Source organism: Mixophyes fleayi, chromosome 1 (genome assembly GCF_038048845.1).
Source record: "Mixophyes fleayi isolate aMixFle1 chromosome 1, aMixFle1.hap1, whole genome shotgun sequence".
NCBI classification, from domain to species: Eukaryota; Metazoa; Chordata; class Amphibia; order Anura; family Limnodynastidae; genus Mixophyes; species Mixophyes fleayi.
Genome location: NC_134402.1, coordinates 283,013,673 through 283,040,761, shown reverse-complemented (window position 1 = coordinate 283,040,761; position 27,089 = coordinate 283,013,673). Strand labels below are relative to the sequence as shown.

Genomic DNA, 27,089 nt, shown 5'->3' with positions numbered 1-27,089 from the left:
GCAGCTCAGCCCACATTTTATGTAAAACTTTATGTAGCAAACCAAGGGGTAAATGTATCAAAGTCCGTTTTTTCCAACTCGCCGGAAATCGGCGAGTTTACAGCTAAAATTTAAAGCGGCGCTGGCTTGTAAGGCAAGTTTGCCGCTTTAAATTTTAGCTGTAAACTCGCCGATTTCCGGCGAGTTGAAAAAACTGGACTTTGATACATTTACCTCCAAGTCTCCATGAGGGGCATAATGTGACTAAAATTCAATCAAAATCGGACTGCATTTTGATTGGGCATGGCTAGCCTACTCCTGTTGCAGTGGTTGGTCCACTTGGTCAAAAGACCAAAAGGACCAACTAAAATGTCATCATGTGTGGCCAGCATTAGAGTAAAAGAGCTTCACCCATAAAATGACATGTAATTGGCTGGTCTTTCGGTGGAAAAGGATAAATACATTTCTGAACAAAAAATAAACAAAGGAAAATTAATTATTTTTTATTGTAAATGTTGACTTTTGCTGGCTCCCAGGAAAAACACACACTAAAAATACATATGCAATATGAATACAGTGAAAACAGTGGCAAACAGGAAGTTATTAATAAAACATGCAACATTACATTTATAAAATATAGCCCTGAGTAGATTTTCTTGTCTGCGAACACAAGTGCTCTGAGTTATGCTATGTTTCTGTATGCATTTTATAAACATTCTTCAGATTGCTCTATAAAATAATATTTTCTGTTCAGTTTTTGAAGTGACTAATGTCTATTTTACTAGATCTGTATGTGACAAGGTCATGATTTAGAAGTCAATTTCATTGAAATCATCTGAATATCCGGATGACTGCAGTGTTCCGGCATCCTCCAGATCTGCAGACATAATCACAAAGTATTGCTATTAGTTAACATATTGGCATTTGACAGTAAAGTAAAAAAATATGTAATTTTATAATATTTCTTCCAGAAAGCTGCTAAAGGTAAAATACAAGTTGGTTGAAAATATTAAATTCATATACATCCCAAATATTCTTATTTTGGTGGAAAGCAATGATTCGCAGCTACACCCAAAAGTGGGTGTTCCCTGGTGGATTCAGCAGTGTTTGGGTGGATTGGGGGTTAGGCCTTGATCCACCACATTCACACCCTGATCTACAAATTACACCCATTTAGAGGAAGGCCGAGTCTCTTTATTGTACTAAACATAGGGCCAAAATTCAGTTATACATGAGTTTATAGCAAAGATTGATTTCTATTATTTCACCTGTGATAATATATATATATATATGAGTAAAAATAAGGAGAAAAGCGCCAAACATAGTGTGATACCACATTATAAATAACACATATATTCAAGTGTGTGTATAGCCGCGTACCAAATAGTAAAAAGTCTGAGCTTATCTGTACAAGTTGCAGCTCCTCCTCATTAGAGACCAAATTCACACTATAACTTGGAAAAGAGATAATAACATAGTGTAGTGTGTCCAGCAGTAATATAAAAAGGTTTTATTACATATCCAAATGCAAGAGTAAGCAATTGCCCGTACATTAACATAGATAAAAATAGCTTATCTGAAGGTGTCTCCGATATCCCCAAAGAACTTCCTTATGTGGGACAGGATTCACAGCGATCCAGAGAACACCTCCTCCAAAGGAGACACCTTCAGATAAGCTATTTTTATCTATGTTAATGTACGGGCAATTGCTTACTCTTGCATTTGGATATGTAATAAAACCTTTTTATATTACTGCTGGACACACTACACTATGTTATTATCTCTTTTCCAAGTTATAGTGTGAATTTGGTCTCTAATGAGGAGGAGCTGCAACTTGTACAGATAAGCTCAGACTTTTTACTATTTGGTACGCGGCTATACACACACTTGAATATATGTGTTATTTATAATGTGGTATCACACTATGTTTGGCGCTTTTCTCCTTATTTTTACTTAGGTTATTTTCATCTGCAATTTGGTGCATTTGGAAGCGAAGCAGCCTACTGTATGTGATTTCCCTTGTTTTCTTGCTATTGAGCACTTTAAGCACTTTGTTGGCGATATTCACTAAGCGCCGTTTGGTCTAATCACCTTTTTTTATATATATATATATATATATATATATATATATATATATATATATATATATATATATATATATATAATATATATACAGTGCTTTTTTTCCCATTGAACGCTGGGAACGGCGTTCCGGCACCTTTTTTTTTAACTTTTTTTCTCTGCGGTGCTGCTACAGTGCAGCACCGCATCTGTGTGTGTGTGTGTGTGTGTCCTGCTTCCGTCGGCCGGAAGCAGGGCAGCGGGAGGAGCAGCGATCGAACTAAGAAGAGTGAAAAGAAGTATGCAAAGAAGGTAAGTAATACTGACTACAGAAAGCGGGAAGGGGCGAAAGTAGAAAAGGGCTACAGAAAAACAAAGGGCGAGCAGAAAGAAGGCTACAGAATAGAGGGGGAGCAGAAAGAAGGCTACAGAATAGAGGGGGAGCAGAAAGAAGGCTACAGAATAAAGGGGGAGCAGAAAGAGGGCTACAGAATAAAGGGGGAGCAGAAAGAGGGCTACAGAATAAAGGGGGAGCAGAAAGAGGGCTACAGAATAAAGGAGGAGCAGAAAGAGGGCTACAGAATAAAGGGGGAGCAGAAAGAGGGCTACAGAATAAAGGAGGAGCAGAAAGAGGGCTACAGAATAAAGGGGGAGCAGAAAGAGGGCTACAGAATAAAGAAGGGGAGCAGAAAGAGGGCTACAGAAAAAGGAGGGAGGTGGAAAGAGAGGGCCACAAAAAAAACAGGGTGCAGAATAGGGGTGAGAATAGCTAGCGGCCATATGTGAGAAAAGTTGGTAGGCAGCCGCAGCAGGGGACATGTCAGTGTGTAACAGGTGAGTGATGTCCAGTTGTTATGTTTGTTTTATTAAATTAACATATGGGGCCTCCCCTCTAGATATCCTGCGTTTACTCCATCAGTCATCTGGACTGCAGCCTTGCCAGCCAACCAGGAGGAGGTAGGAGTTATTATTTTTATTTTACAATTGTCAAGCGTGTGAGGGGCAAGGAAGGGAGTAAATTTATGTGTGTATATGTATATATATATATATATATATATATATATATATATATATATATTTATTTATTTTTTCATTTTTTTTCATAAAAGATTAATAAGACGTGAGTTCCGGCACCTTTTTTTTTTTACAAAAAAAGCACTGTGTATATATATATATATATATATATATATATATATATATATATATATATATATATATATATATATATATGTATGTATATATATATTAGAGATGGTCACTGAGCCCCGTGTTTTGGTTTTGGATTCGGTTTTGGATCTGGATTACCGTCGTGTTTTGGTTTTGCAAAACCGCCATTGCGTGTTTTGGTTTTGGTTTTGGTTTTGTTTGGTTTTGTTTTGCTATTTTTTGGGAAAATCCATGTTTTTGGGCCTAAATTAACCCAATTTAGTGCTCCAACTGTTTTAGAGACAAGTAATCTAATTGTTGAGGTAATAAATCATCCAAAAAAACAGTTTAATTCTTCGTTGGTAGGCCTTCATTTATTCTACACACAAAACAGATTGTCTTCCTCTCCATCTATGCATATTGGCAATGCAGCCATCGTCTTTGGATGTATATTACACCCTACACTTATAGTTAAATATGTAAAGAAATGGAAAAAGACAGTTTGCTTTCTGTCTCTCTAGGCCCCCCTCCACTTTTTTAAAAAAACCAAAAATTCAGCCATTATAGACTGTACAATATTAATTGACATGGAGTAAGCCAGTTTGGTTTCTGTCTCTCTAGGCCCCCCTCCACTTGTATAAAATACTAATAAATTCAGCCGTTATATACTGTACAATATAAATTGAAATAGACAAAGGCAGTTTGGTATCTGTCTGCATCAGATCCTCTCTCCACTAGGAGTAAAATAGAAAACTATTCAGCCATTATATAATCTAGAATATAAATAGAAATTGAGAAAGGCAATTTGGTATCTGTCTGCATCATAATCATCAACATCATCATTAGCGCCCTCGTCGCCTACACAAATCTCCCCCTCATCCTCTTCTAATTCCAAAGTGGCATCCTCAATTTGGGTATCACCGGCTACACTCGGGCTATTAAGGCACACATCAGCAGAATGCTCACGATTAGACATCCCACTGTTGGATGGACTCTCCACAGGGATTGTTGTCATTTGTGAATCAGAGCAAATATTCTCCTGTAATGCCTCACTGTTATCTTGCAGCTCGGCTTTGACGCGTAACAGTAGTTGTGCACCAATTGTAGGCTGGGTAAATTTTTGGGATCTGCCACTAATAGCCAAAGGTGAAGGCCTCATTCTCTCTTTGCCACTGCGTGTGTAGAATGGCATGCTTGCAATTTTTTTTTTATCGTCACTTAACTTTTGCTCAGTTACACTTCTTTTTCGCTTCAATACAGTAAATTTTTTTGGGGTTTTTGTTTTTTGCACTAATTTGAAAACACTCTGTTGTTTGACATCGCCTTGGCCAGATGACGTACTGGGAACACTAACATCAGGACTGGTGACAGAACCTGGTTGCTCATTCAGATCATATGTGGACTGCTTTGAATCCATTCTGAGCGCAAACCACTGGGGAGTGCTAAAAATTATTTGGTAGATACTGCTGACAGATATGACTTTTGACAGCCAGAAATATTAATGCACAATTAGGGAGTACACCCCAAAAGCACTGAGGAGTGCTAAAAAATTATTTAGTAGATACTGCTGACAGATATGACTTTTGACAGCCAGAAATATTAATGCACAATTAGGGAGGACACCCCAAAAGCACTGAGGAGTGCTAAAAATTATTTAGTAGATACTGCTGACAGATATTACTTTTGACAGCCAGAAATATTAATGCACAATTAGGGAGGACACCCCAAAAGCACTGAGGAGTGCTAAAAATTATTTAGTAGATACTGCTGACAGATATTACTTTTGACAGCCAGAAATATTAATGCACAATTAGGGAGGACACCCCAAAAGCACTGAGGAGTGCTAAAAATTATTTAGTAGATACTGCTGACAGATATGACTTTTGACAGCCAGAAATATTTATGCACAATTAGGGAGGACACCCCAAAAGCACTGAGGAGTGCTAAAAATTATTTAGTAGATACTGCTGACAGATATGACTTTTGACAGCCAGAAATATTTATGCACAATTAGGGAGGACACCCCAAAAGCACTGAGGAGTGCTAAAAATTATTTAGTAGATACTGCTGACAGATATGACTTTTGACAGCCAGAAATATTAATGCACAATTAGGGAGGACACCCCAAAAGCACTGAGGAGTGCTAAAAATTATTTAGTAGATACTGCTGACAGATATGACTTTTGACAGCCAGAAATATTAATGCACAATTAGGGAGGACACCCCAAAAGCGCTGGGGAGTGCTAAAAATTATTTAGTAGATACTGCTGACAGATATGACTTTTGACAGCCAGAAATATTTATGCACAATTATGGGGGACACCCCAAAAGCGCTGGGGAGTGCTAAAAATTATTTAGTAGATACTGCTGACAGATATGACTTTTGACAGCCAGAAATATTTATGCACAATTATGGGGGACACCCCAAAAGCGCTGGGGAGTGCCAAATATGAAGAAAAAATAATAAACCTCTATCCTCCTCTCTGCACTAGCAATTTTGGTTAGAGCAATTGCAAGAACAATATTGTATTCTCTGTCCCTGCTCTAATTAGCCTATGACTACACCCTGCTCTCTCCCTCTGTCAAATGGCGATGGATTGCTGTGGAGGCGTGTATTTATAAAGTTGAAGTATCGCGAGAACCGAGCCCCGAGATCCGACGACGTCACAATGACGTTCGGCCTCGATTTGGATTCGGAATGGGCGGGAGAGTACCGAGCTGCTCAGCTCAGTACTCGGATACCCAAAGTTCGGGTGGGTTCGGTTCTCGGAGAACCGGACCCGCCCATCTCTAATATATATATATATATATATATATATATATATATATATATATATATATATATATATATATATACATATATATATATATATATATATATATATATATATATATATATATACACACATATATATATATATATATATATATATATATATATATATATATATACACACATACATACATTACACACACACACACATCATACATATACATACATACATACATACACACAGTGGTTGAAGTGGACAATTGTAAGTGGCAATATGGAAGTTTTCAAGTGGCGGTGTGGACAATGTGAACAATGTAATAGGAATGTAAGTGAATCTGATAGTTTTACAATTAAGGCAGTAGGAAAAGTGGCGTTATAGCATACCACAATATATGCCCACACTTCCTCCAGTGTATGTATGTGTGTGTGCAGGGCCGCCATCAGGGGGGTACAGGGGGTACTGGCGTATGGGGCCCGGGCTCACCAGGGGGCCCGCTCTGCTCTAACCCCGGCATCCCCACTGCTGCATTGATGCTGGCTGTCACTGACAGCCAGGCAGCTTTCAAACACACTCGCAGGGGAATGATCGTTCCACCCCTGCGATCATGTGATCCGCCCCCTCTCCCTGTCAGCTGACTGTGTGTTCTGACCTCACACAAGTTCCTGCCGATACTATAGGAAGAAGCAGCCTGCAGGAATCAACATGTAGGTAAGTATTTTTATTTTAAAAGAGATGGAGGTACTTTAAGGGAAAAAGCACATAATGGAGGCATAAAGACAGCTAGGATTTACACAGAGACAGAACTGGATTAAGGGCTGAGCACACAAAAAGATTTATTGTTCATTTATCATATATGCAAACCCAGGACAGGCTAAGACACCACTTCCATCCGTTAGTGAGGTTATTTCTGGGACCACTGAAAAATCATCCACACCACTGCCTGATACATGTGTCATTATTAATCAGAAGTGTAGTTATCCAGAGGGTTGGGTGTGAGAGTAGTTTATAAGTGATTCATACTGTATACTGAATTTAACACAGAGTAAGGTACATTACTTTGATCAGCCACCTATACCAGTTAGGAATTGCATGATAATATCTGAATTTAGTAGTAATTATGTTATTAGAGCATCTTGCCTGTTACTGTGATTTACATTGTATGCTCCTACTCCAATCTGCAACTGAACTGTGTGTATTACATTGTTGTCTAAGTTTGCATCTATTTATCTGCTATTTTACCCAAGCCACTGCACCTCTGCTTATTAACAACCATGCTGTGGTAGTTTGCTCCTATTTACAGGGTGTGTGGGTGGACGTCTGTATATACACACGCAAATTGACCATACCCCCCAACCTTACCTCTTTTGTCAATCAGGCCAGGGGGTGTGACCACTCCTGATAGCCAAATTTATATCCATAATCCAAGCAAAATAAATCCCTTTGCATTTTCTATTCCACTACATTTTACATCCATATAGACCCATTATCACTAATAGGAGCGAGATATATATATTTTGTGTGATCTATACCTGCTAACAAGGCTCCTTGTCATAGTGTGATAAAAGCTGGCTCTGCTTTTCCCACTTATTAGGATTTAGCAATAACCTAGGCTAATGCTTAGGATGTCTTGAAGGGTTGATATAATTTGAGATGGAGGTTTAGTTTTTAATAAATACAATATTGAACAAAATTAAAAAATTGTAGTTTAAGGGAAAATGCACATAAGGTAGCAATAAAGAAAGCAAGGAAATGATGTTGGTGGATATGGTAGCCTAAAACTATGTTAAATTTTAGATTAAATAATATTCATCTCCACACTACTTGATGCTCAATCACAAATGATTGAGATGTAGTTCAAGTGATTCAATTTCACAACTATATGGCAAATCCAATCTAACAATAAGTTCATATCTGTGATTCAGTCCCACAGTCCAAAATAAATCCCACTTCCAATAGCGATTCAGAGCACACAAAGTTTAAATATGCTGCTCTTAGTATTTAATGTAAATTTGTATCAGTAATTGATGATAATGCAGTTCAGCGGGGGGGGGCTTCGGGAAGGGGGGCTGTCGGATGTTGTGCTGGAGGGGCCCTTGCCTGTTTCCTTTGTACTGGGCCCCGCGATTTCTGAAGGCAGCCCTGTGTGTGTGTATGTATGTGTGTGTGTATGTATGTGTGTGTGTATGTATATGTGTGTGTGTATGTATATGTGTGTGTGTATGTATGTGTGTGTATATATATACAGTTATGAACATTTCTAAAAACAAAAAAAAGACAGTTGTCAGTGCTTATCTTTAACACTGCATATCAGTGTGTCTATCAAAATGAAATTGTGAGGTATTGCTTCATATTTTGATCAAAACATTCTCTGGTTTTATTTCCAAAGAATAGATATATTTTGCAATAAATCAGATGTTACCTATACAAGGTCCATTTTGAAATGTGATATCATCAATTGCAACATCACTTCTTATTGAAATACCACGAATACCTTCAAACACAATCTGTTAAAAAGAAAAAAAAAAAAAGACACATTAGTGACCATTTATAAATTCTATGTATTATTGTATTACATGTATTAATAATTCCTAAGATAAAATGCTTTGCATCAGAATCTATCAGCACTTTATAATGAAATAGGACTGGTAGTGTCATATATGCCAGTAGGAGAGATCTTGGGGTCTAGTGAAGACTGGTCAGTGTGGTTTAATTTGCAGGCCCACATGTAAATACACAGATTTGAAAAAGGGGGCAGTATAATGCTGTCAAGACTTCTGCAACTTACCTGATGTTGCTTGGCACTCTTATATTCTATCTGTGCTCTCAACCAGCTAATACTCTGTTCACCTCTCCTAGTCCATAGCAGAGTTTGATGACGCCTACCACCTTCCTCCCGCAAATAAATATTAAGAAAACCAGTACCGGCTCCATACATATGGTAAAAAAAAGTTAAGCACTGCTTTCCATGAATGGCTCGAAGTGGTCTGGAGATAAGCAGAGCTTTTTGTCCAAAGACCATGTTGGTGGCCTCAATGTACATGTAGTATCCTTAAAGACAAGGAATAACAAAAATCACATAGATAATAATCATTCTCCAAATATATACTTCAACATATATATTCTTTTTATTGCACTTGTGAAATGCTGTGCTGTCCTACACATCTTTTCTGCTTTCCATGAGTAAAGCACAATTGTTGAGCAATAAACATCTATGTTTCAAGACATAAAATAAGAGAATATACTGCAAAAATAGTTTAAATGGGTACCATAGTATACTAGTCATACTGTAATGAAACCATTTTTTTTTTTAATAACTATATTACAGCTTTATATATTGGTAACACCCTGTATATGCCCACTGTATACTACCATTCAGTAGTGTAAGTACACCTTCTTACTTTGGAATATACTCCAGAGCTTAAATTATTATTAAGATTAATCCTCCTTTAACTGGTTTTACTTCTGTAAAGTGTTGATATTAGAGATGTTCACTGACCCCCGTGTTTTGTTTATGGTTTTGGATCTGGATTAACTTCGTGTTTTGATTTTGGCAAAACCGCCCTTGCGTGTTTTGGTTTTGGATCCTGATTTTTTTTCCCGAAAATCCACATTTTTTTTTTGCTAAAATCACATATTTTTGCTTTTTCCCCCCTACATTATTATTAACCTCAATAACACTAATTTCAAGTCATTTGCAGTCTATTTTGACCACCTCACAGGTCACAATATTATTTTCATACACTTTCAAACAAAGACTGCAGATTTAGAAGACCAAGCCTGCCAGACCTATTATTTGCATTTCAGCAATTACAATTAGCAATGGAGCTCTCCTCTTTGTATGTTACCTATATAACACAGTACAATGTGACTGCAGATTTAGAAAACCAAGCCTGCCAGACCTATTATTTGTATTTCAGCAATGACAATTAGTAATGGAGCAATGGAGCTCTCCTCTTTCTATGTTACCTATATAACACAGCACAATGTGACTGCAGATTTAGAAAACCAAGCTTGCCAGACCTATTATTTCTATTTCAGCAATGACAATTAGCAATGGAGTTCTCCTGAATGTCACTGGAGACTTTGAAGAACACTGCTACCCCTCCTCTTTCTTTTCTACCTATGACGCTACCTAACTGCACTAGAGACTGCCAAGAACCGTGCTACCCCTTCTGTATCCCTCTGTGAAATGGCGCTGGATCGCCGTGAAGGGCGGTACTTATAGAATCCAAAGCTCGCGAGATCTGACGACGTAACAGTGACGTTTTGCCTTGTTTTCAATTCCGAGGGAGCGCGAAAGCTGAGTCGGCTCGGCTCGGTAGTTGGATCTGCTAAGTTCAGTGTGTTCGGTTCTTGGGGAACCGAGCCTGAGCATCTCTAGTTGATATGTATCATTCCTGGTGCCATCCAGTGTGCATTTCACCTGTAGTGCAATGATGATATTACCAGTACAGTTTACATGTTGGTGCAATTTCAGAGTATTGGATGGGAGAGTAAACCATGAAATGACTTCCTTAATGAATAGCCAATCTGCAAAGACTGGAAATATAAGGCAAGGGATGTATTGTATACAAGGATGTTAGAAGTCACTTGAATTTACATGTACTGGATCTCTTATCCTGAAACCCATAATCCACAAAGTTCTGAAAACTACAAAGGACATTTTCTCATATATACAGAGACATGATCACCAAGTGTTCCCTCCTAAAGTTACTACGAGGAGCTCTGCTTAATACTGCAGTGAGGAGGGGAATGCCTGGGGCAGTGTGGAAAAAGACAAAAGTAGTTTTTAATTGTAATTTAGTAGATTTTAGGCATGGTGCTCCAAATTACATTAAAACTCTCTTTTTCCATTTTATTGCCTAAAGTACCAGAGTATTTTATACCTCAATTGCTTTAATGCCCAGATTAATTTTCATGTTTTCTTAGTCTACCTTGTTTAATTTATTTACACTAATCTATTATATATACATTTGATTTTCTACATCTCAGCAATGTAAGGCCATTTGTAATAGTGATCTGATTCTTGCTGTTATAACTGCTTGAAAAAAATGCCTATTACAAATGACAATATATTGGTCTAGGCCCTAGAGCTTGTCCCTTGCTCTGTTCTGCTGGGACTTCATGATTACGTCACCAGGTTTTCCTAGCAACCCGAATGTGAAAGTTGTGTTTCTGTACTGAGGAAACGGTAAATTGTATTCGTGCTGATGTACCTTGTATATTATATTACATTACATTTATATTTAACATATTACATAGTCATTACTATGTGACTAAGTGACTGGTGTAACAATGCTGCAGAACTCACCTACCCCAGAAGTGTGATCTCCCTTTGGTCCAGTGTAAGATGTAGGAGTTGTCCCACGTACCCTGTGCCAAATCCCTCCTCTTTGCTGTTCTTGTTGAAATCCGCAATCATCTTTTTCAAAAGTACATTTGCCAGGCAATGGGGGCATCCTATCTGCAAACCAACAAAAGAAATAAATCCCACAGTTATTGATCATACATTTCTTGAAAGAGAAAACTGGAAATTAACTGTTCACACGTCCAATATCTGAGAAACAGAAAATAAAAATCAGATTATATTTGAGTATGAATATTTAAAAATATTTTCATTTTTATGTAACTTTTGATTAGTTACATCAAATTGGCTCTTTTTTTTAATTGGAATTTAAAGCAATGTTTCATATAAGGTAAAATTTTTAAAGCACACAAAATATATATTAATATGTGTTCTGTGAAAGACAAGGAGCAACTACTTAATAACAACTATTCAACATCTCAAAAGTTAAAGTTTTCACAGATGAAGTGTGATTATATCTGTTCTACTGCAGTTTTGTTAACAAGCACCTGTACCCATATATGTTATATACATATAATTTATAGTGTTATTAAAATTTGTATCTCTTTAGTTCTTTTTTATCTTTAGATCTGTCACAGTTCAATTTACCATATTCATATCTTTTAAAAGCATATACTTTCCATCAAAATAGACTTTTAATGGGACTACAGTAAGTTAGATATTTAGGGCTAGATTTACTAAGCTGCGGGTTTGAAAAAGTGGGGATGTTGCCTATAGCAACCAATCAGATTCTAGATTTCATTTATTTAGTACCTTCTACAAAATGATAGCTAGAATCTGATTGGTTGCTATAGGCAACATCCCCACTTTTCAAACCCGCAGCTTAGTAAATATAGACTAGAATCTAGTCTATTTTACTAACGATTTGTTTTAACTTTAGTGGTAGATGATTCTGTATACTGATCCACATACACATGGATGAAAGTGGCAGGTATATGTGTACAGTTAGATCTGTTTCTCTCTACACTGATAAAAACACAAAACAAATATAACAACTCCAATTTTATATACAAAGGAAGTGCCTTACCGGCTACCTGGCAGTTTCCAATGCTCACTGAAACATCGTCAAGTGCTGCAAAACCACAATCCCAAAAACTTTTACACCAACTCACAAATACCACCTGAAAAGACAAGATGAAATACACAGAGGAGCTTATAAGACAGGCAAGCGAAAATGTGCATGTTCATTCATGATCAACATTCATGCTGCAATATCTGTGTAAAACAAATCCTGCCCCCATTTTGCCAAAAATCTGCCCCCAGTTCAAGAGAACAGCCGCTCCAAACATGCCCATATTAATTCAAGTTCATGTCCACTTTTTTTTAAAACCTCAACCTTTTTGGGGTCTTCAAATTTCGCCTATTAACAGACATGCCACTATGTCTGCTTTTGCACTGTGATCATTTTTCCAAGTACTACATGTGCTCATTGTAGCAAGAAGCCAAGGCTGCCTAGAGAAAGATTTCACCCATACACCTGGGGGATGAAAGAATACGAGAACCATTTTTGCTCAGATTTTACTGGACTGTTGTACATATGGCAGTGAAAAAATATTCTGGTTTTGTCCCATTTGTTAGAGAACCTGTCCCAAACCCATGTATAGGGCACCTCTTGTATCAATACCAATAGTTTAGGTTCCCTTTGAACATATAGGTATGGACCTCGTGGGGCCACTAGAGAAGTCTACTCGTGATCACAATATATACTAGTATGCAACCCGATTTCCAGAGGTGGTTCCCTTGCAGAATATATTAAGTTTACCACCATAGCTAGAGAACTCTTATTAAATTTTACAGGTTTGGGAATTCCCAAGGAAATTCTCACTGACAAGGACAACTCATTCAGTTGTCATGAAGCCTAAATCGTACAGTATTCCCGAAGCCAGACGGGCTGCGGTGAAAAGGAGGTTGAGAACATGGTCCAGCTGGACGTTTTTGAGGAATCCACTAGTGAGCGGAACAGTCCTATTGTGATTGTCCTGAAACCCAAAGGGAGTATTTGGTTCTGCAATAACTTTAGGTGGTTAAACAGCTTATCCCAGTTTGATGCCTACCCAATGCTACAGGTGGATAAACTGGTCAAAACTGATGGTCTCTTTCAGTATAATATTTTACCTTTTGGGTTGCATGATGCACCTGTCACCTTCCAAAGGGCCATGAATAAATTGCTACAACCCCATACAGTATATGCAGCCACCTACTTAGATGACATAGTGATTTATACCCCAGACTGGAAGTCATGACTGGTCAAAGTCGTGGCGGTCTTAGCTTCATTAGAGTCTGTGGGCTTGACAGCTAAGCCAGAAAAGTGTGCCATAGCAATGAGATAAGCCAAATATTTGGGGTATATTGTTGGGCAAGGCCTTAATTGGTGATGCTAGGGGGAGGGATATGTGACAAAAGGAGTGACTTGTCACATGTCTCTAAGACACAGTCTTCCTGACTAGTCACCGGTCAACTAGCTGGCATCAGTCGTGCTGCCAGCAAATGAACAATGTAGGTTTAAATACAATAAAGTCTAATTACCTTATTAGACCCAGTCCTCCACCTGTGTATGCACAACCTAGAAGTCATACCTGCAGACTCCCTGGGACCTCATCTGTCCCTATACAGGAGAGGTGTGGCAAATAACCCATTATTTACCCATAATCCCTTTTAATCATCCTCCCACTAACCACTTCATCAGTTTCCCAACTCTTTTAATCTCCTCCACCACTCCCTTTCTCCTCCCCCCTCTTAACGTACATAGTAGAAGTGGCGGAAAGAGGAGCAGGAGTCCTGCTCTGCTTAATGCTGCATAGTTCCGTTAAGATAACTGAAGATTTCATTTCTGCTCTTCTACCCGCAGCTTCTGCTATGTAAAGTAAGAAAAGCAGCAGTGGGAGCATAAATTATTACACACCCCTTTCCTCTCTGTCCACCAATGAGAAAAAAGGTTGTGTGTGTTACTAGGATTTGCAGCAGCACTTAGTGCAGAGGTGAATCTGCTTAGCTGTGAGTCATTTACAGTTAAGCAGGAAAATAAACTGCCATCTGTGGCTGGTACAAAGCCCAACAGGATGTCTGGCACCTGGAGCACATGCTCGGGTTGCTCTGCCCAATTTGCAGCTCTGCATGTGCTGTAGAGGTAAGTGAGGGTATGTTGAAATTTTGCACAAATCATTACAAACTTTGCTTCGCGATTCCACTGAATGCCCATTTTGCATTGTATTTGGAAATTATCATTGGGCATATGTACAGTATATGAATAGAGCTAGGTCGACAATGGTCAATTAATTCAACAGTGTGGTGTGGTTGGGGAAGAGCTTTGAATACTTAAGGCCACATTCCGTTTTGCAAAATATGCAAAAGTTTGAAAATGGGCGTTACATAAAAATGGATCTTGGTGTGGTTTGTGTGGGGAGGGGGGGGGGGTTATAGTTTCTTCGCTTAAAACTGAAAACTTGTAAATAATACCTGTATAAACTGTGAGTGCCAATGTCGTTGTCTATAATCAGTGAGTTCTAAAATAAATAATGCATCACTTCCTGTAAATTATTATGGAAATAAAAAGTCAGATTTATGTGATCTGCATAAAAGCACTCAGCCTACAGCGTTGTGCTATTATATGGTCACAGAACACCTGAGTGATTTCTAATATCCATACAATATACAGTATTAGCCTTTATGTATACACCACCAACGTATTGCATAGAGCTGTACATCGAGAGGATCATGATACAATTAACAGACAATAAAATTAAACAAAGGTTAAAGAATAAAAACAGAAGGAAGTACATTTTGCTGTATACCAGCTACAAAAATCAGACGACAAGCAAAACAATAGGCACTATTAAGACACCATGATTAACTCCATATAAACAGCATTTACCCCATTCATTGATCAGACATATTACTGTTAAAATGTTCATTGAACTTTCACATTTGTTTCAGCAACATATGAAATAGCACTAGGCTAACATTACATACCTTGCAGGACATAGGCTTATATATGTTGATTTCGGCTTGGAACCAGACATTTTTGGGTGAATCACGAACAGACCAAATTTTTTCTTGAACAACATGATTCTCTTCAAATATGTAAACAGCCAAGGCTTCGCTTATTTTTGAAAATCCATACAGTGAGTAAAAGAAACGTAAGCAATATTGCATGTTTCCTGGCAAAGAAGGGCCATAGAGGCGTCCAAAATAGCCCGATTGAGAGGTAAATCTTGTGTTGGACAACATGAAATAACCTGAAAATAATACAGACAGTCAGACACCTAACAAACAGCCATGAGTACATTTATTCATTACAGAAGATAGTGGAGTTGATTTGTGAAGTGCACAAGTGGAAGTACACTCAATATGCACAGATTTTGCCTGAATTCCTGCCAAAGTGCATGGGTTTGTGGAGGAAGATGGTGGCTTTTGAAGGGAGTGCAGAAGTTTGCAGTGGTTGATAGGAGTTGGATGATGGCATTCCTTGCTAACTTCAGAGTAGGCACACCAGTGCACATTGTTTTGTGCAAGAACAAGATTGCATTTTGTTGAGATAGATTATTGAAATAAGATAAAGTTGTGGAAAGGGCACATTTTTAGGAGTGTTCCTTGCTGTGCGGAAGAGCACACAGCCATGTCCAAGAACTTTGTGACCAACTTTGAGCTGGCAGTGAAAGAGGTGTTTGCTTAAAATTTTAATGGGACACATTTTGCACCTTTTGGAAGAGAAGTAACTTTATAGGCGCACTTTAACGTATGTACATAAAAGGTACAATCACATAAAAGTGATACATAAAAAGGACAGTCCCAATGTCCACTTACTCTAAGGACTAATTTAAGCTTCAAATGAGGTGAAACAAAGCAGTAAATTTTATTTAATGAATGGGGTGGTTCCAAGTGAAATCTCAGGATCGGATCTGTCACTTGTTGAACTTTCCCTCAGGCTGTGCACCCAGCTTCAGTGTGTGACACTGTGCAGTCCCCTTCACTGTCCCAAGTCTGTTTGTGCAGCACTGATGCTGCTCATGCAGCCTAGGAGTTGTTTGGCTGCATGGAGTAACAGAAAGTTATTGGTGCGCACAGTCACTTTTCCAAGCCTTTAATGTGGCTCAGATTGGGTAGACGATGTCAGAGCTCCATCAATCACCACCATAATCTGTTACCACTGGGCTCCCAAAGGAGGCCCGGGTACTTTGTACCAAACCCCCTCTAAGTGGTGCTAAAGTAGGAGGTGGGACCTCAGTGTGACGTGTACACTTTTGCAGAGGTAAACTTGTAGTTTGTCGTCTCCCAACAGTGGATGCACCTTTAAGTGTGATGGGAAGGCCAACAAGGCAGATTGGGGCAAATCCAAAGTTTTTTATTCTGCACAGCAGGTGCACATCGTAAATGACGTCCCCTGCCTATAAGAAAGACACATTGGAATCCACAGTTCTTTGAAATCTCACTTAGAATAAAGCAAATTCATTAAGAAAATATAAATCAATTTAATTTTATAGTAGATTGAGACTAGACTTAGATTTGTATCTACTTAAAATTATTACAAGCTTATAAATGATAAAATAATACACAGCGAGTACTGCAGTCTGTTTATAATGTATTTATTTTTACTGCTACAGTACCTGATATAATGTTATTGTACAATTTGGCTACTACTCATCTTAATTGCAAATCAAATTTACTATATGAAATATCTGGCATTTCTAAATGCATAAGCCAATTTGTCAGTTGTATCAATGGTGACTAGTCAAGTTTCAGAATATTTTTACTTTACTACTATGGAGGTGTTTAATACAATGTAAACATTAGCAACACACCCTACTGGGCCAGAATCAAATTGATATCACAGCTCTTTAGAACATACACTGGCGGTAATTTTGGTATCTTTAGTTTCAATATTAAAGAGACATATTTACTAATTAGATGATATAGGGCCTGATTCAAAACAAACAAATTGCATTTTATTTTTAATTCGGGCATACGGACGTCAGTATTCAACATGGAGCTGATCTGCAGAAAAGTCTCATGTTGAATAGGGTCTAGATGCATTCTGCTCTGACACACTGCAGGAAACATCCAATACATATGTAAAATATAAAGTCCAAAAAGAACGCACATAAAAAAATATATAAGTTAATGTCACCTGGTAATAATCTAGTCTAAGGACAAAACTTTTTAAAAAAAAATTTTGTTCCATAAAATACATTTATTAGGATTTTATGACTGTCTACTGTACGTACAATGCATTTTAAGATGCTCCTGATGGCAAACACATGTTCTAGCTTGCATCAGTAGTAATCTACACTTACACCTGACTTGTAGCTGGTGCAAGTGATACAATAGAAAAACAAGTATCTTTGAGATGCTCAAAGCTTGAATCGGATGATGCTGCATGCGCTCAAGCTTGGCATGCCTTTACTACGTGCACACACCCAGTCCGCTCCCCTTTCTGCCCATGAAATCATAGACTGTTGTAAGGGACCTTTGCACTTGAAGATGAATTGGATGTAGTCAGGATCTGAGAATGCGCAGAGCGACTTTACGCAAAATACTGCACGTATTTGCATTTACAGTCCTTAATGAATCAGGCCCAGAATCTCTAACACCCTTTAAATCTATTGTGCTAAGGCCACGTACACTATTCCTTTATGGTGAGTAGACGACTAGTATTAGGTAAAACGTGAAAGAACTGAAACGATTGTCATGATAAAGTTCAATGAATGGATCACATTACTCTCTGAATGGACTTTCATAATGTACCCAGTCCTGTTGTGTGGTCTCCTATTCTGTAGACATTGGGCTTCACTTTCACTCTGCTCCAACCAGAACCTTCTTTGTCATCCAGGAGAAACTTGCACAGACCATTTTCAAAGTCACACCCAGCTTCTTGTGCACTGAATACTGTCCCTGTAAAGAAAGATATCTTTAACATCTGTCATGAACAAAGTACTATATTCAGAAAGTCATATAGTCAGTCCCCTACTTTGCGCCTGATTTATAGTCATTTGCATAATGCAAAAGTTCAACTTGCGTAAAATTTGTCACAGTCTGTATGTGCAGAATTTGGACCTGTGTTTTGAGTTTATACATGCAGCGAGCTCCTTGTGCTTGGTGATGCAGATCAGAGGTGCTCATATGTATGTGCAGAAAAGCAGGGCATGAGGAGACAAGTTAACCACACCACTTAGAGTTGCATCAGATTTTGCCATACATATATTCCTTTGGATAAACCGCTTAGGCAGTGTATCTGTCGGCATCCTATAGGCCTATTGCAAGATTCCTAGTTTATGACGATGGCCCATGCATTTTTGCTCTGGATATACCTATACATTCTATTTAAAGATATGTGCTACTCAAAATACGACCATAGAAACCTATCTCTATGGTTCCATTTTTATGTGTATGCAAAAATAGCAATTTTATGTTTAATTGTAATTCAGGCCCTTATTCAGCACATGACTGCAATATCTAACAGAACAGTGCAGACAGGCAAATAGATAAAAGTTGAAGTCATTCCTTATTTCAGTATCACATATGTTCCTTGTTAATTGTTGCTTATAAGAAGGAGAAAAACAGTTTTTACTAAGCGATTAAACAAGGAGGAACAGACATCAAAAGGGATATAAGCGCAATGTCCATCAGGAACTAATTTATATTAATAAAAAAACACATCTAACAGATTAGTCATCATCTGTCATTACCTCATTCTGTATAATATATTTCAGTTCTAACATTTTCTGCAATGTAAGTGTTAACCAGACTTCTCCTTGCCCCAGGAGATTTATATCACAGCTATATCTTACTGTGACTGGCTGTTGTTACAAACTATTTTAGGAGCCGTTAACAGTGAGCAATAGAGTATGTGCATATACTCACATCACATCTGAGCACTGGTCACTGCATTTCTATGGGCTCTATGTGCTGAGGTACATAGAGTCCCTGAGCCAGCACAGTGCTCCATTTTTGGAGCAGAAAGGCACCATATGTAAGAATTGTCTCTTACATACAACACAACTCTGCTTCAAAAATGGAGCAGAGCTGACTTCCACCATCTCTGTTGTGATGAAGGACTTGCCACACATGCTTGTTATACCTTCTCTTGACTGCTACTTTAGGCATCTCTCCTCTCTGCAGGCAGCTGTGCAAAGCAACAGTTAGGAACACTGAGGCCTATGTATTAAGGCAAATATGGATGAAAGATTAAAAATAAGCCACTCTTTCTTCCATATTTGTTTTAGTACACAGACCCTTATATAATTATCTGTTGTAAGTATGTATAATATATATATATATATATATATATATATATATATATATATATATATATTACATGTAGCATTATCGATTAACATTCATAAAGTTATATACAATGTACACTAGCAAAAGCGACTTGGTCATTGACTGGTATGACTGCAGCTACATGGCGCACACAGTACAAATCCCATTGGAAGGTCATCATCAGTTACTTTGCATAGGCCCCATATAAACACCATTCACAAGCACATTACACAACCCTATATAGACATCAATGGAAGGTACATTACATAATTGCATAAGGAACTCAAGACAAGCACATTGCACAGACCCTATATCAGGGGTCGTCAACCCCCGGCATGCGTGCCAGCCATGGCATGCTGACCACTTCTGTCTGGCACGCCGGCACTGAAGCTGCTTCAGTAAAGCAGCCGATGACGGCCGAAACGGAGCTTCTGCACATGTGCAGAAGTTCCGTTATGGCCGTCATCGACTGCTTTACTGAAGCCGCTCCCGGGTTTCTGGAGGAAGACGTGTCTCCAAAGGTAAGTAAGAGCAGCAAATTGAGGGGCACATCTAATTGCTATACTATGAATAGGGGGATAACTATATGGCATACTATGAATTTGAGGGAAAACAGTAGCATACTATGAATTAAAGGGCGGGGGCAACTGTGGCATACTATGAATTAAAGGGGGGCAAACTGTGGCATACTATGAATTGAAGGGGGGGGGAAACTGTGGCTTACTATGAATTGAAGGGGGGCAAACTGTGGCGTACTATAAATTGAAGGGGGTGGGCAAACTGTGGCATACTATGAATTGAAGGGGGGCAAACTGTGGCATACTATGAATTGAAGGGGGGGGGGAAACTGTGGCATACTATGAATTGAAGGGGGGGGAAACTGTGGCATACTATGAATTGAAGGGGGGGCAAACTGTGGCATACTATAAATTGAAGGGGGGGCAAACTGTGGCATACTATGAATTGAAGGGGGGCAAACTGTGGCATACTATGAATTGAAGGGGGGGGCAAACTGTGGCATACTATGAATTGAAGGGGGGGCAAACTGTGGCAAACTATGAATTGAAGGGGGGGCAAACTGTGGCAAACTATGAATTGAAGGGGTGGAAACTGTGGCATACTATGAATTGAAGGGGGGGCAACTGTAGCATACTATGAATAGGGGGGGAAACAGTGGCATACTGTGAATTGAAGGGGGGACAACAGTGGCATACTATGATTTGGGGGCGTAACTATTAGTCATGATATGACTTGGGAGCACAACTATGAGGCTTGATATGAATCTGGGGCTCAACCATGTGGCATAATACAAAGTGGGGGCACTATTGTGTGGCATAACAAGAACGTTTGTGCCATAAATTCTTAATATGATATTAGCATCATAAAATAAGACATAAGTGTGTGTGTTGTATATCTGGTCTTGACTGGATTTTAGCTGGCACGCTGATAGAAAAGGGTTGCCAAGCCCTGCCCTATATAGATTTGCTGGCTCATTAGATATACTCTACTGGGAAGTACTTTGCAAATACCCTAAATATAACTCTTTGGCTGCACATTACGCACACTCCATATGTACCTTATTGGTCAGCACATTGCACCAAACATATATAGACCTCAATGGCGAAAACATTGTACACATTACCCAAAGACCTCATTAGCAGCCACAATTGCGCACACACACACACACACACACACACACACGCACACCCCGCATAAACCCTCTTGGCAGACACATTGCACACAACTCGTATTGCAAGCACTCATTGAGACACTATTACCAGGCACATTGCATAACCACAATTGCTATGGCGACATGCGATAATATTCAAATCTGAGAATTGTTTTAACATATGTTCTGTTTATTAACCCAAATACAATAAGGGCCAGATTCAATTATGTTGTATGACTTTACTTGGCAGTAAAGTATGAAAGTTAATAAAGATTTACTCAAATGTAAAAGCTGTTTCCAGGATTCGGCTACTCCAAGTTGTTATGGAAAAGACATGCATCTATAAACTCGGCTGTCACCATTACAAAATAATAAGATCAGCTGCATTACAAGCCTAATGTAGAAGTACTTGCCAAAAAAATTACAAAAGCAAAAAAATTACAAAAGCAAAAACATTTTAAACATGAAGAAGGCAAATGTCTCAAGATCTTCTATATACTGTACAAAATAACTCTCATGATCTCCAGTTGCATGATGTTTAGGTCACTTGCACATGGTATTATTGAGACGCAGTAACTGACCAATAAAGAATGGGACTTCTAAACATTTCTGGAGGAGTTCCTCTTTTGACTGTGCAGTGGTCACACTACATTGTTTTGAAATGTCCCAGAGAGAATGCAGAGTCTCTCCCCACTGACCACAGGGAAGCTGCCATTTACTAGAAACATACCCGAAGAGGACCCGAAGCAGAGATATATTATGGAACGTAATGTCTGGAGAGAGCAGGTTAAAATACATCAATCTCTTGGAATAGTTTTGGGTCGGGGTAAAGAGACAGGAAGTGTGATGTAGATGCAACATCTTAAAAAACCCCACAGTTTTTTGTCAACTTGTATGTGGACTGCCATCATTTATGGTAGTTATAAGGTATGCATATCACATGTGTAGCAGATACCTCAACTTTACCATATGAAAAACTTTTAGAGAAGAAAAGTATGTGACTGATTAACAACAGTCAGTTTCCCTAGAGGGAGATACATCAATGAGTCACTTTTTTTTTGTAATGATGAATATCAAACTGGCAGAAATAAGTTTTTATACCTCTTTCACCACTGCAGTATTCAGCAGAAAAAGAAATATCATCTACAGCAACATATCCTGCTTGGATGCCATTAAATGCAACTTCAAAGACAACCTGAAATATTTAAACAACATGTTAAATTGGAGGAAAAAAATCAAAGGACATTTCTTTTCTTTTTTAAATCTTTACACATTTTCCTATTAATGAAATAAAAATACATGTAGAATTACATTGTTTTCAGCAATGACTAATATCACCTACCACTCAGTTATACACATTATATTCATCAGTTCACCAGTGATGTCCAATTTTGTTGCATGTTTCAGACTACATTTTATTAAATAAGACTATAATAACCGTGGTTTCATTTTAGGAATATGTAAAAGCTGGTTCTTCAAAAAAATCCAGTTAAATCTAGCGATATCCTATTGCCTTACAACCTAATAGAAACCATCATTTAAGTTTATGAAATATCAAAGGAAATGGAACATTTATGAAAATATTTTATTATTATATCTGTAAGCCTGGAATCCCTGAGATTCAATAAATTCCATGCTATTAATTCCAGATTTCCCGGTGGGGTTTTTAGTGGCTGGTAGTATGCTGCTCAGTGTAGCTGGTGCTCTAGATGTAGGCAGGAGTGCCGAGAGGGGGGGACGGGACAGGTGCAAAGTACCTGTAATGTGTAGTGGAAGGAGTCACCAACCTGGTGTGGACTGCTCCACTGAGTGGTTATGAAAGGCTAAGGGGGCCCGAAATTTACTGTCCTCACAACAATATTCTGCTTAACTGAACTGGCATTTGCTGAATAGTTCAGAAATACATTATTATGGTCGGGCTTTGACTGAGTGGACAGTGCTTCACTTTGGCAAGACGCACAGACACTCTTACCAGCAGAGCCATAACTAGGCAGGTTCGGGTGGTGCCATAGACCAGGGCGCAACGGCCGTCCGCTACCTGCCTCTATGACTGACAGACCTCAGAATCCAAAATGGCACCGGCTACTCCTCCCTTCTAAACTCTGCCCCTCAGCGTCTGATGTCATGATGTTGCTTGGCAGCAAGGGCTGGACAAGAAGAAAGAAGGTAGGACTTGAAGCAAAAGCTTCAATGTGGGTGGTGGTGCTGCTATGATCGAAGGGTGGGGAGATGTGTGCTGCTACGATCGACGGGTGGGGAGATGTGTGCTGCTACGATCGACGGGTGGGGAGATGTGTGCTGCTGCGTTCGACGGGTGGGGAGATGTGTGCTGCTACGATCAACGGGTGGGGAGATGTGTGCTGCTACGATCGACGGGTGGGGAGATGTGTGCTGCTACGATCAACGGGTGGGGAGATGTGTGCTGCTACGATCGACGGGTGGGGAGATGTGTGCTGCTACGATCGACGGGTGGTGAGATGTGTGCTGCTACGATCAACGGGTGGGGAGATGTGTGCTGCTACGATCGACGGGTGCGGAGATGTGTGCTGCTGCTGCGTTCGACGGGTGGGGAGATGTGTGCTGCTGCATTCGACGGGTGGGGAGATGTGTGCTGCTGTATTCGACGGGTGGGGAGATGTGTGCTGCTATGATAGAAAGTGGGGAGATGTGTCCTGCTATGATAGAGGGAGGGATGTTTGCTGCTATTATAGAGGGAGGGGGGATGTGTGCTGCTACGTTCGACGGGTGGGGAGATGTGTGCTGCTATGATCGAGAGTGGGGAGATGTGTCCTGCTATGATCAAGGGTGCGGAGATGTGTCCTGCTATGATAGAGGGTGGGGAGATGTGTTCCGCTATGATAGAGGGAGGGATGTTTGCTGCTATGATAGAGGGAGGGGGGGATGTGTGCTGCATGCTGCTATGATGGAGGGGGGTGTATGCTACATGCTGCTATGCTTTATTAGGGAAGGGGAGGTGGTATTTTGCCATAATATGTGAGAGAAGTGGGGGGGTGTATTAATATAAAGTGTGCTATGAGGGTAGGGAGGACGGGTGTCTTAGTACATGGGTGAGAGGTAGGCTATTAATTTAAAGGTGGCGTTCAGGTGGGGGCTAATTATTTAATGGGTACTATTTTATTTGTGGAGTGATGGTGGATCAATTTAATTTATTGATGGGAGGTGACAGGACCTTTAATTTAACACTGGGGTGGTTTGGGGCTATTAACTGTGGGGCTGAGTTTATTTAATTCCAGGGATGGTTTTTGGAAATGGTTATATTTATTAAACGTAAATGCTATTTAATTTATTGCTGGAGTTGTTTGGAGGGAGGGAAATAGATTTATTTAATAAATAGGAATACTATTATTTTATTGTTGGGGCTAATTTTTAAACGTGGATGCTATTGATTTAACACCTGAGCTGGTTGTATTTTCTAAATTTCATGCACCAATTTTTTTTTTTTCAAAATAGGGCCCCCAATATTCCAGGATCCATACTTCCTATGCACTGAGGCCATGCTGTGCTGTCCCTGGACATCTTATGGTAAGTAATTTTTCAGAAACTACAGGTACACACACTGGGCATGCACACACAGGTACAGATACTGAGCACACATGCACTGGTACAGACACTGGACACACACATAGAGAGACAGACACTCTGGGCACACAAATATACAATTTTTTGATGAGACTGAAGGAGGTAATGAGGGAGTTTAATGAATATGAATGAAATTAATTTATGATGAGGGGATTAATTATTAAACTGGATGAGGGAGTTAATGTTGATAGGGGTTTTATGATGATCCTGGAGTTAACAATTTTTAAGAGGGGTTCATTTATTATTAGGGGGGTGGTATTGTGAGGCAATCACAAAATTGCTCTTTGTATTATATGGGGTCACTGGGATAGGATCTGCATTGCGGTCACAAGAATGCTCTCTGTATTGTATGGTGGTCATAGGAATACTCTGTATAGCGTGAGGGGCATAGGAATGCTCTCTGTATAGTGTGGCGGTCATAGGAATGCTCTCTGCATAGTGTGGCGGTCATAGGAATGCTCTCTGTATAGCGTGGCGGTCATAGGAATGCTCTCTGTATAATATGGCCGTCATAGGAATGCTCTATGTATAGTATGGCCGTCATAGGAATGCTCTCTGTATGGTATGGCTCACATAGGAATGCGCTATACACGGTACGACGGACACTAGGATGTTATTTATATTGTACATGTTAGAGCGTGTGCATATTATATATATATATAATATATATATATATATATATATATATATATATATACACATATGTATATTTAGTGTGATGGTGATAAGGGGACACAGTGTGATAAAGATGGCTCTGTGGCACGGTGTGATAAAGGGGAAACTGATGGAGGGCACAGTGTGATGAAGGGGAAGTGTGAAGATGGTACCATTATAATTATGTTTCATTTTGTTTCAGTGAGTTTTATTTCAATAACCAATTCACTTTTTATACAGTTAGCATGTGATAGCTGCATTGAAAGTATTGTGATTCTATGGAGGCTCATTACATAAAGATCCTTACAAAGCCAGAACGTGTATAATGGGGAGAGAGGGAGGGTGTTTCCAAGCGGTCTAGAACTTGTAAAGTGCTAGCCACACCCCCACAGTAGGTTGACCATGCCCCCAATCGCTGATGTCATTTCCACTTAGATGGGGGTGCCGGTGACCTGTCTCTCCCAGGGCACTAAAATGTCTAGCACTGCTTACCAGGAAGGCCATTCAATACAGTCTCTTAAGTCCAAATGAGAATTCAATTATGAATTTTGGTATCAAATGATCGATCTATAGCTCAGATTCTTCTTGTCAATAACATCTCCACTAAATGCTTATGGTAAAAAGAAACATAACTTTACAACTTCAAAAAACACAACCCATCCCTGCCACTTGCTCAGATAACCATTCTGTCTGTCCTTGTAATTTACACACACTGTCTATATCACATCTCCTTCACTTTTAACCAATTAAAAGAACAATTGACTTAACTATGTAATTGACATGTTAATCCATATTTTAAACAGAACATACAATCTTCATGCGCATAAACAACTTCTAGTTCCAAAGTGAAAGTTAGAAAACATATTCCTTGTATTTTGAGACTATTAATAGCAGATGTCAATTATATTATGGGTGCTTTTGGTGGTAACCTAAGGCCCAGGGCTGTAAGGGGCCCAGTACTTGAAACTTAGTATTGCAGGTATGACATTGACAAGAGAGAACATGAATTACAACAAATTGGGCATATATTCTTTCTATTTATTGCAATTACTTGTTATATGAGGCTTCTTAAAGTATATTAATAAGTGACCCAATGTAGATATTAAAGAATGGATGACTGAGTGTTTCAGTAAGAGATCAGGCACTAAATAAACGTGAATATAACCTGGGTCCATTACATTAATAGTTTTAACTCAACTGAAGAGAAAAATTTATGAGCATGGCTTTGGGGTATATTTATTAAAAGGTGGGCTGGTTTTCTATTGCCGCTTATCACAGTCATAGAAAACCTCCTACTGCTGTGATTTACTATGAAAATATCGCCCAACGATATTGACTGGCGGCGATAAGAGTAGACTTGGTGGATCTGTGCATGCGTGGCCTGATAAAAATAAAACATAAAAAATAAAGGGCCTGATTTATCAAGGCAGGTATCTGCCGATTATGAGCGTATTGTACGCAAAATTACTCTGCACATGGCCATACACCAGTAAACACAGCCCTGTCCGCTCCGTCGTCAAACACAAAGGACACTTACTTCAGCCTACGATTTCGGGGAGTGAACAGGGCGGGGAAGCTGCGT

The 27,089-nt window shown here is 39.1% G+C and overlaps 1 protein-coding gene across 2 annotated transcripts in view; it reads right to left on the bottom strand.

Annotated features, from left to right (window-relative positions):
• Window positions 1-466: 466 nt before the first annotated feature.
• The window catches only part of MAMDC2 (MAM domain containing 2), a 104,764-nt gene continuing 78,141 nt past the window's right edge, over window positions 467-27,089 (bottom strand). The window contains exons 7-14 of one of the 2 annotated variants that reach the window (XM_075210964.1): window positions 22,355-22,448; window positions 18,067-18,213; window positions 15,295-15,560; window positions 12,353-12,446; window positions 11,272-11,424; window positions 8,746-9,008; window positions 8,380-8,464; window positions 467-856 (exon numbers count right to left, since the gene is read on the bottom strand). In XM_075210964.1, coding sequence (XP_075067065.1) covers window positions 789-856; window positions 8,380-8,464; window positions 8,746-9,008; window positions 11,272-11,424; window positions 12,353-12,446; window positions 15,295-15,560; window positions 18,067-18,213; window positions 22,355-22,448 — 1,170 coding nt within the window. In that variant the 3' untranslated portion in view covers window positions 467-788. Of the gene's footprint in view, window positions 857-8,379; window positions 8,465-8,745; window positions 9,009-11,271; window positions 11,425-12,352; window positions 12,447-15,294; window positions 15,561-18,066; window positions 18,214-22,354; window positions 22,449-27,089 lie in introns of those variants that run through there. The other variant, XM_075210965.1, reaches the window with a different exon arrangement.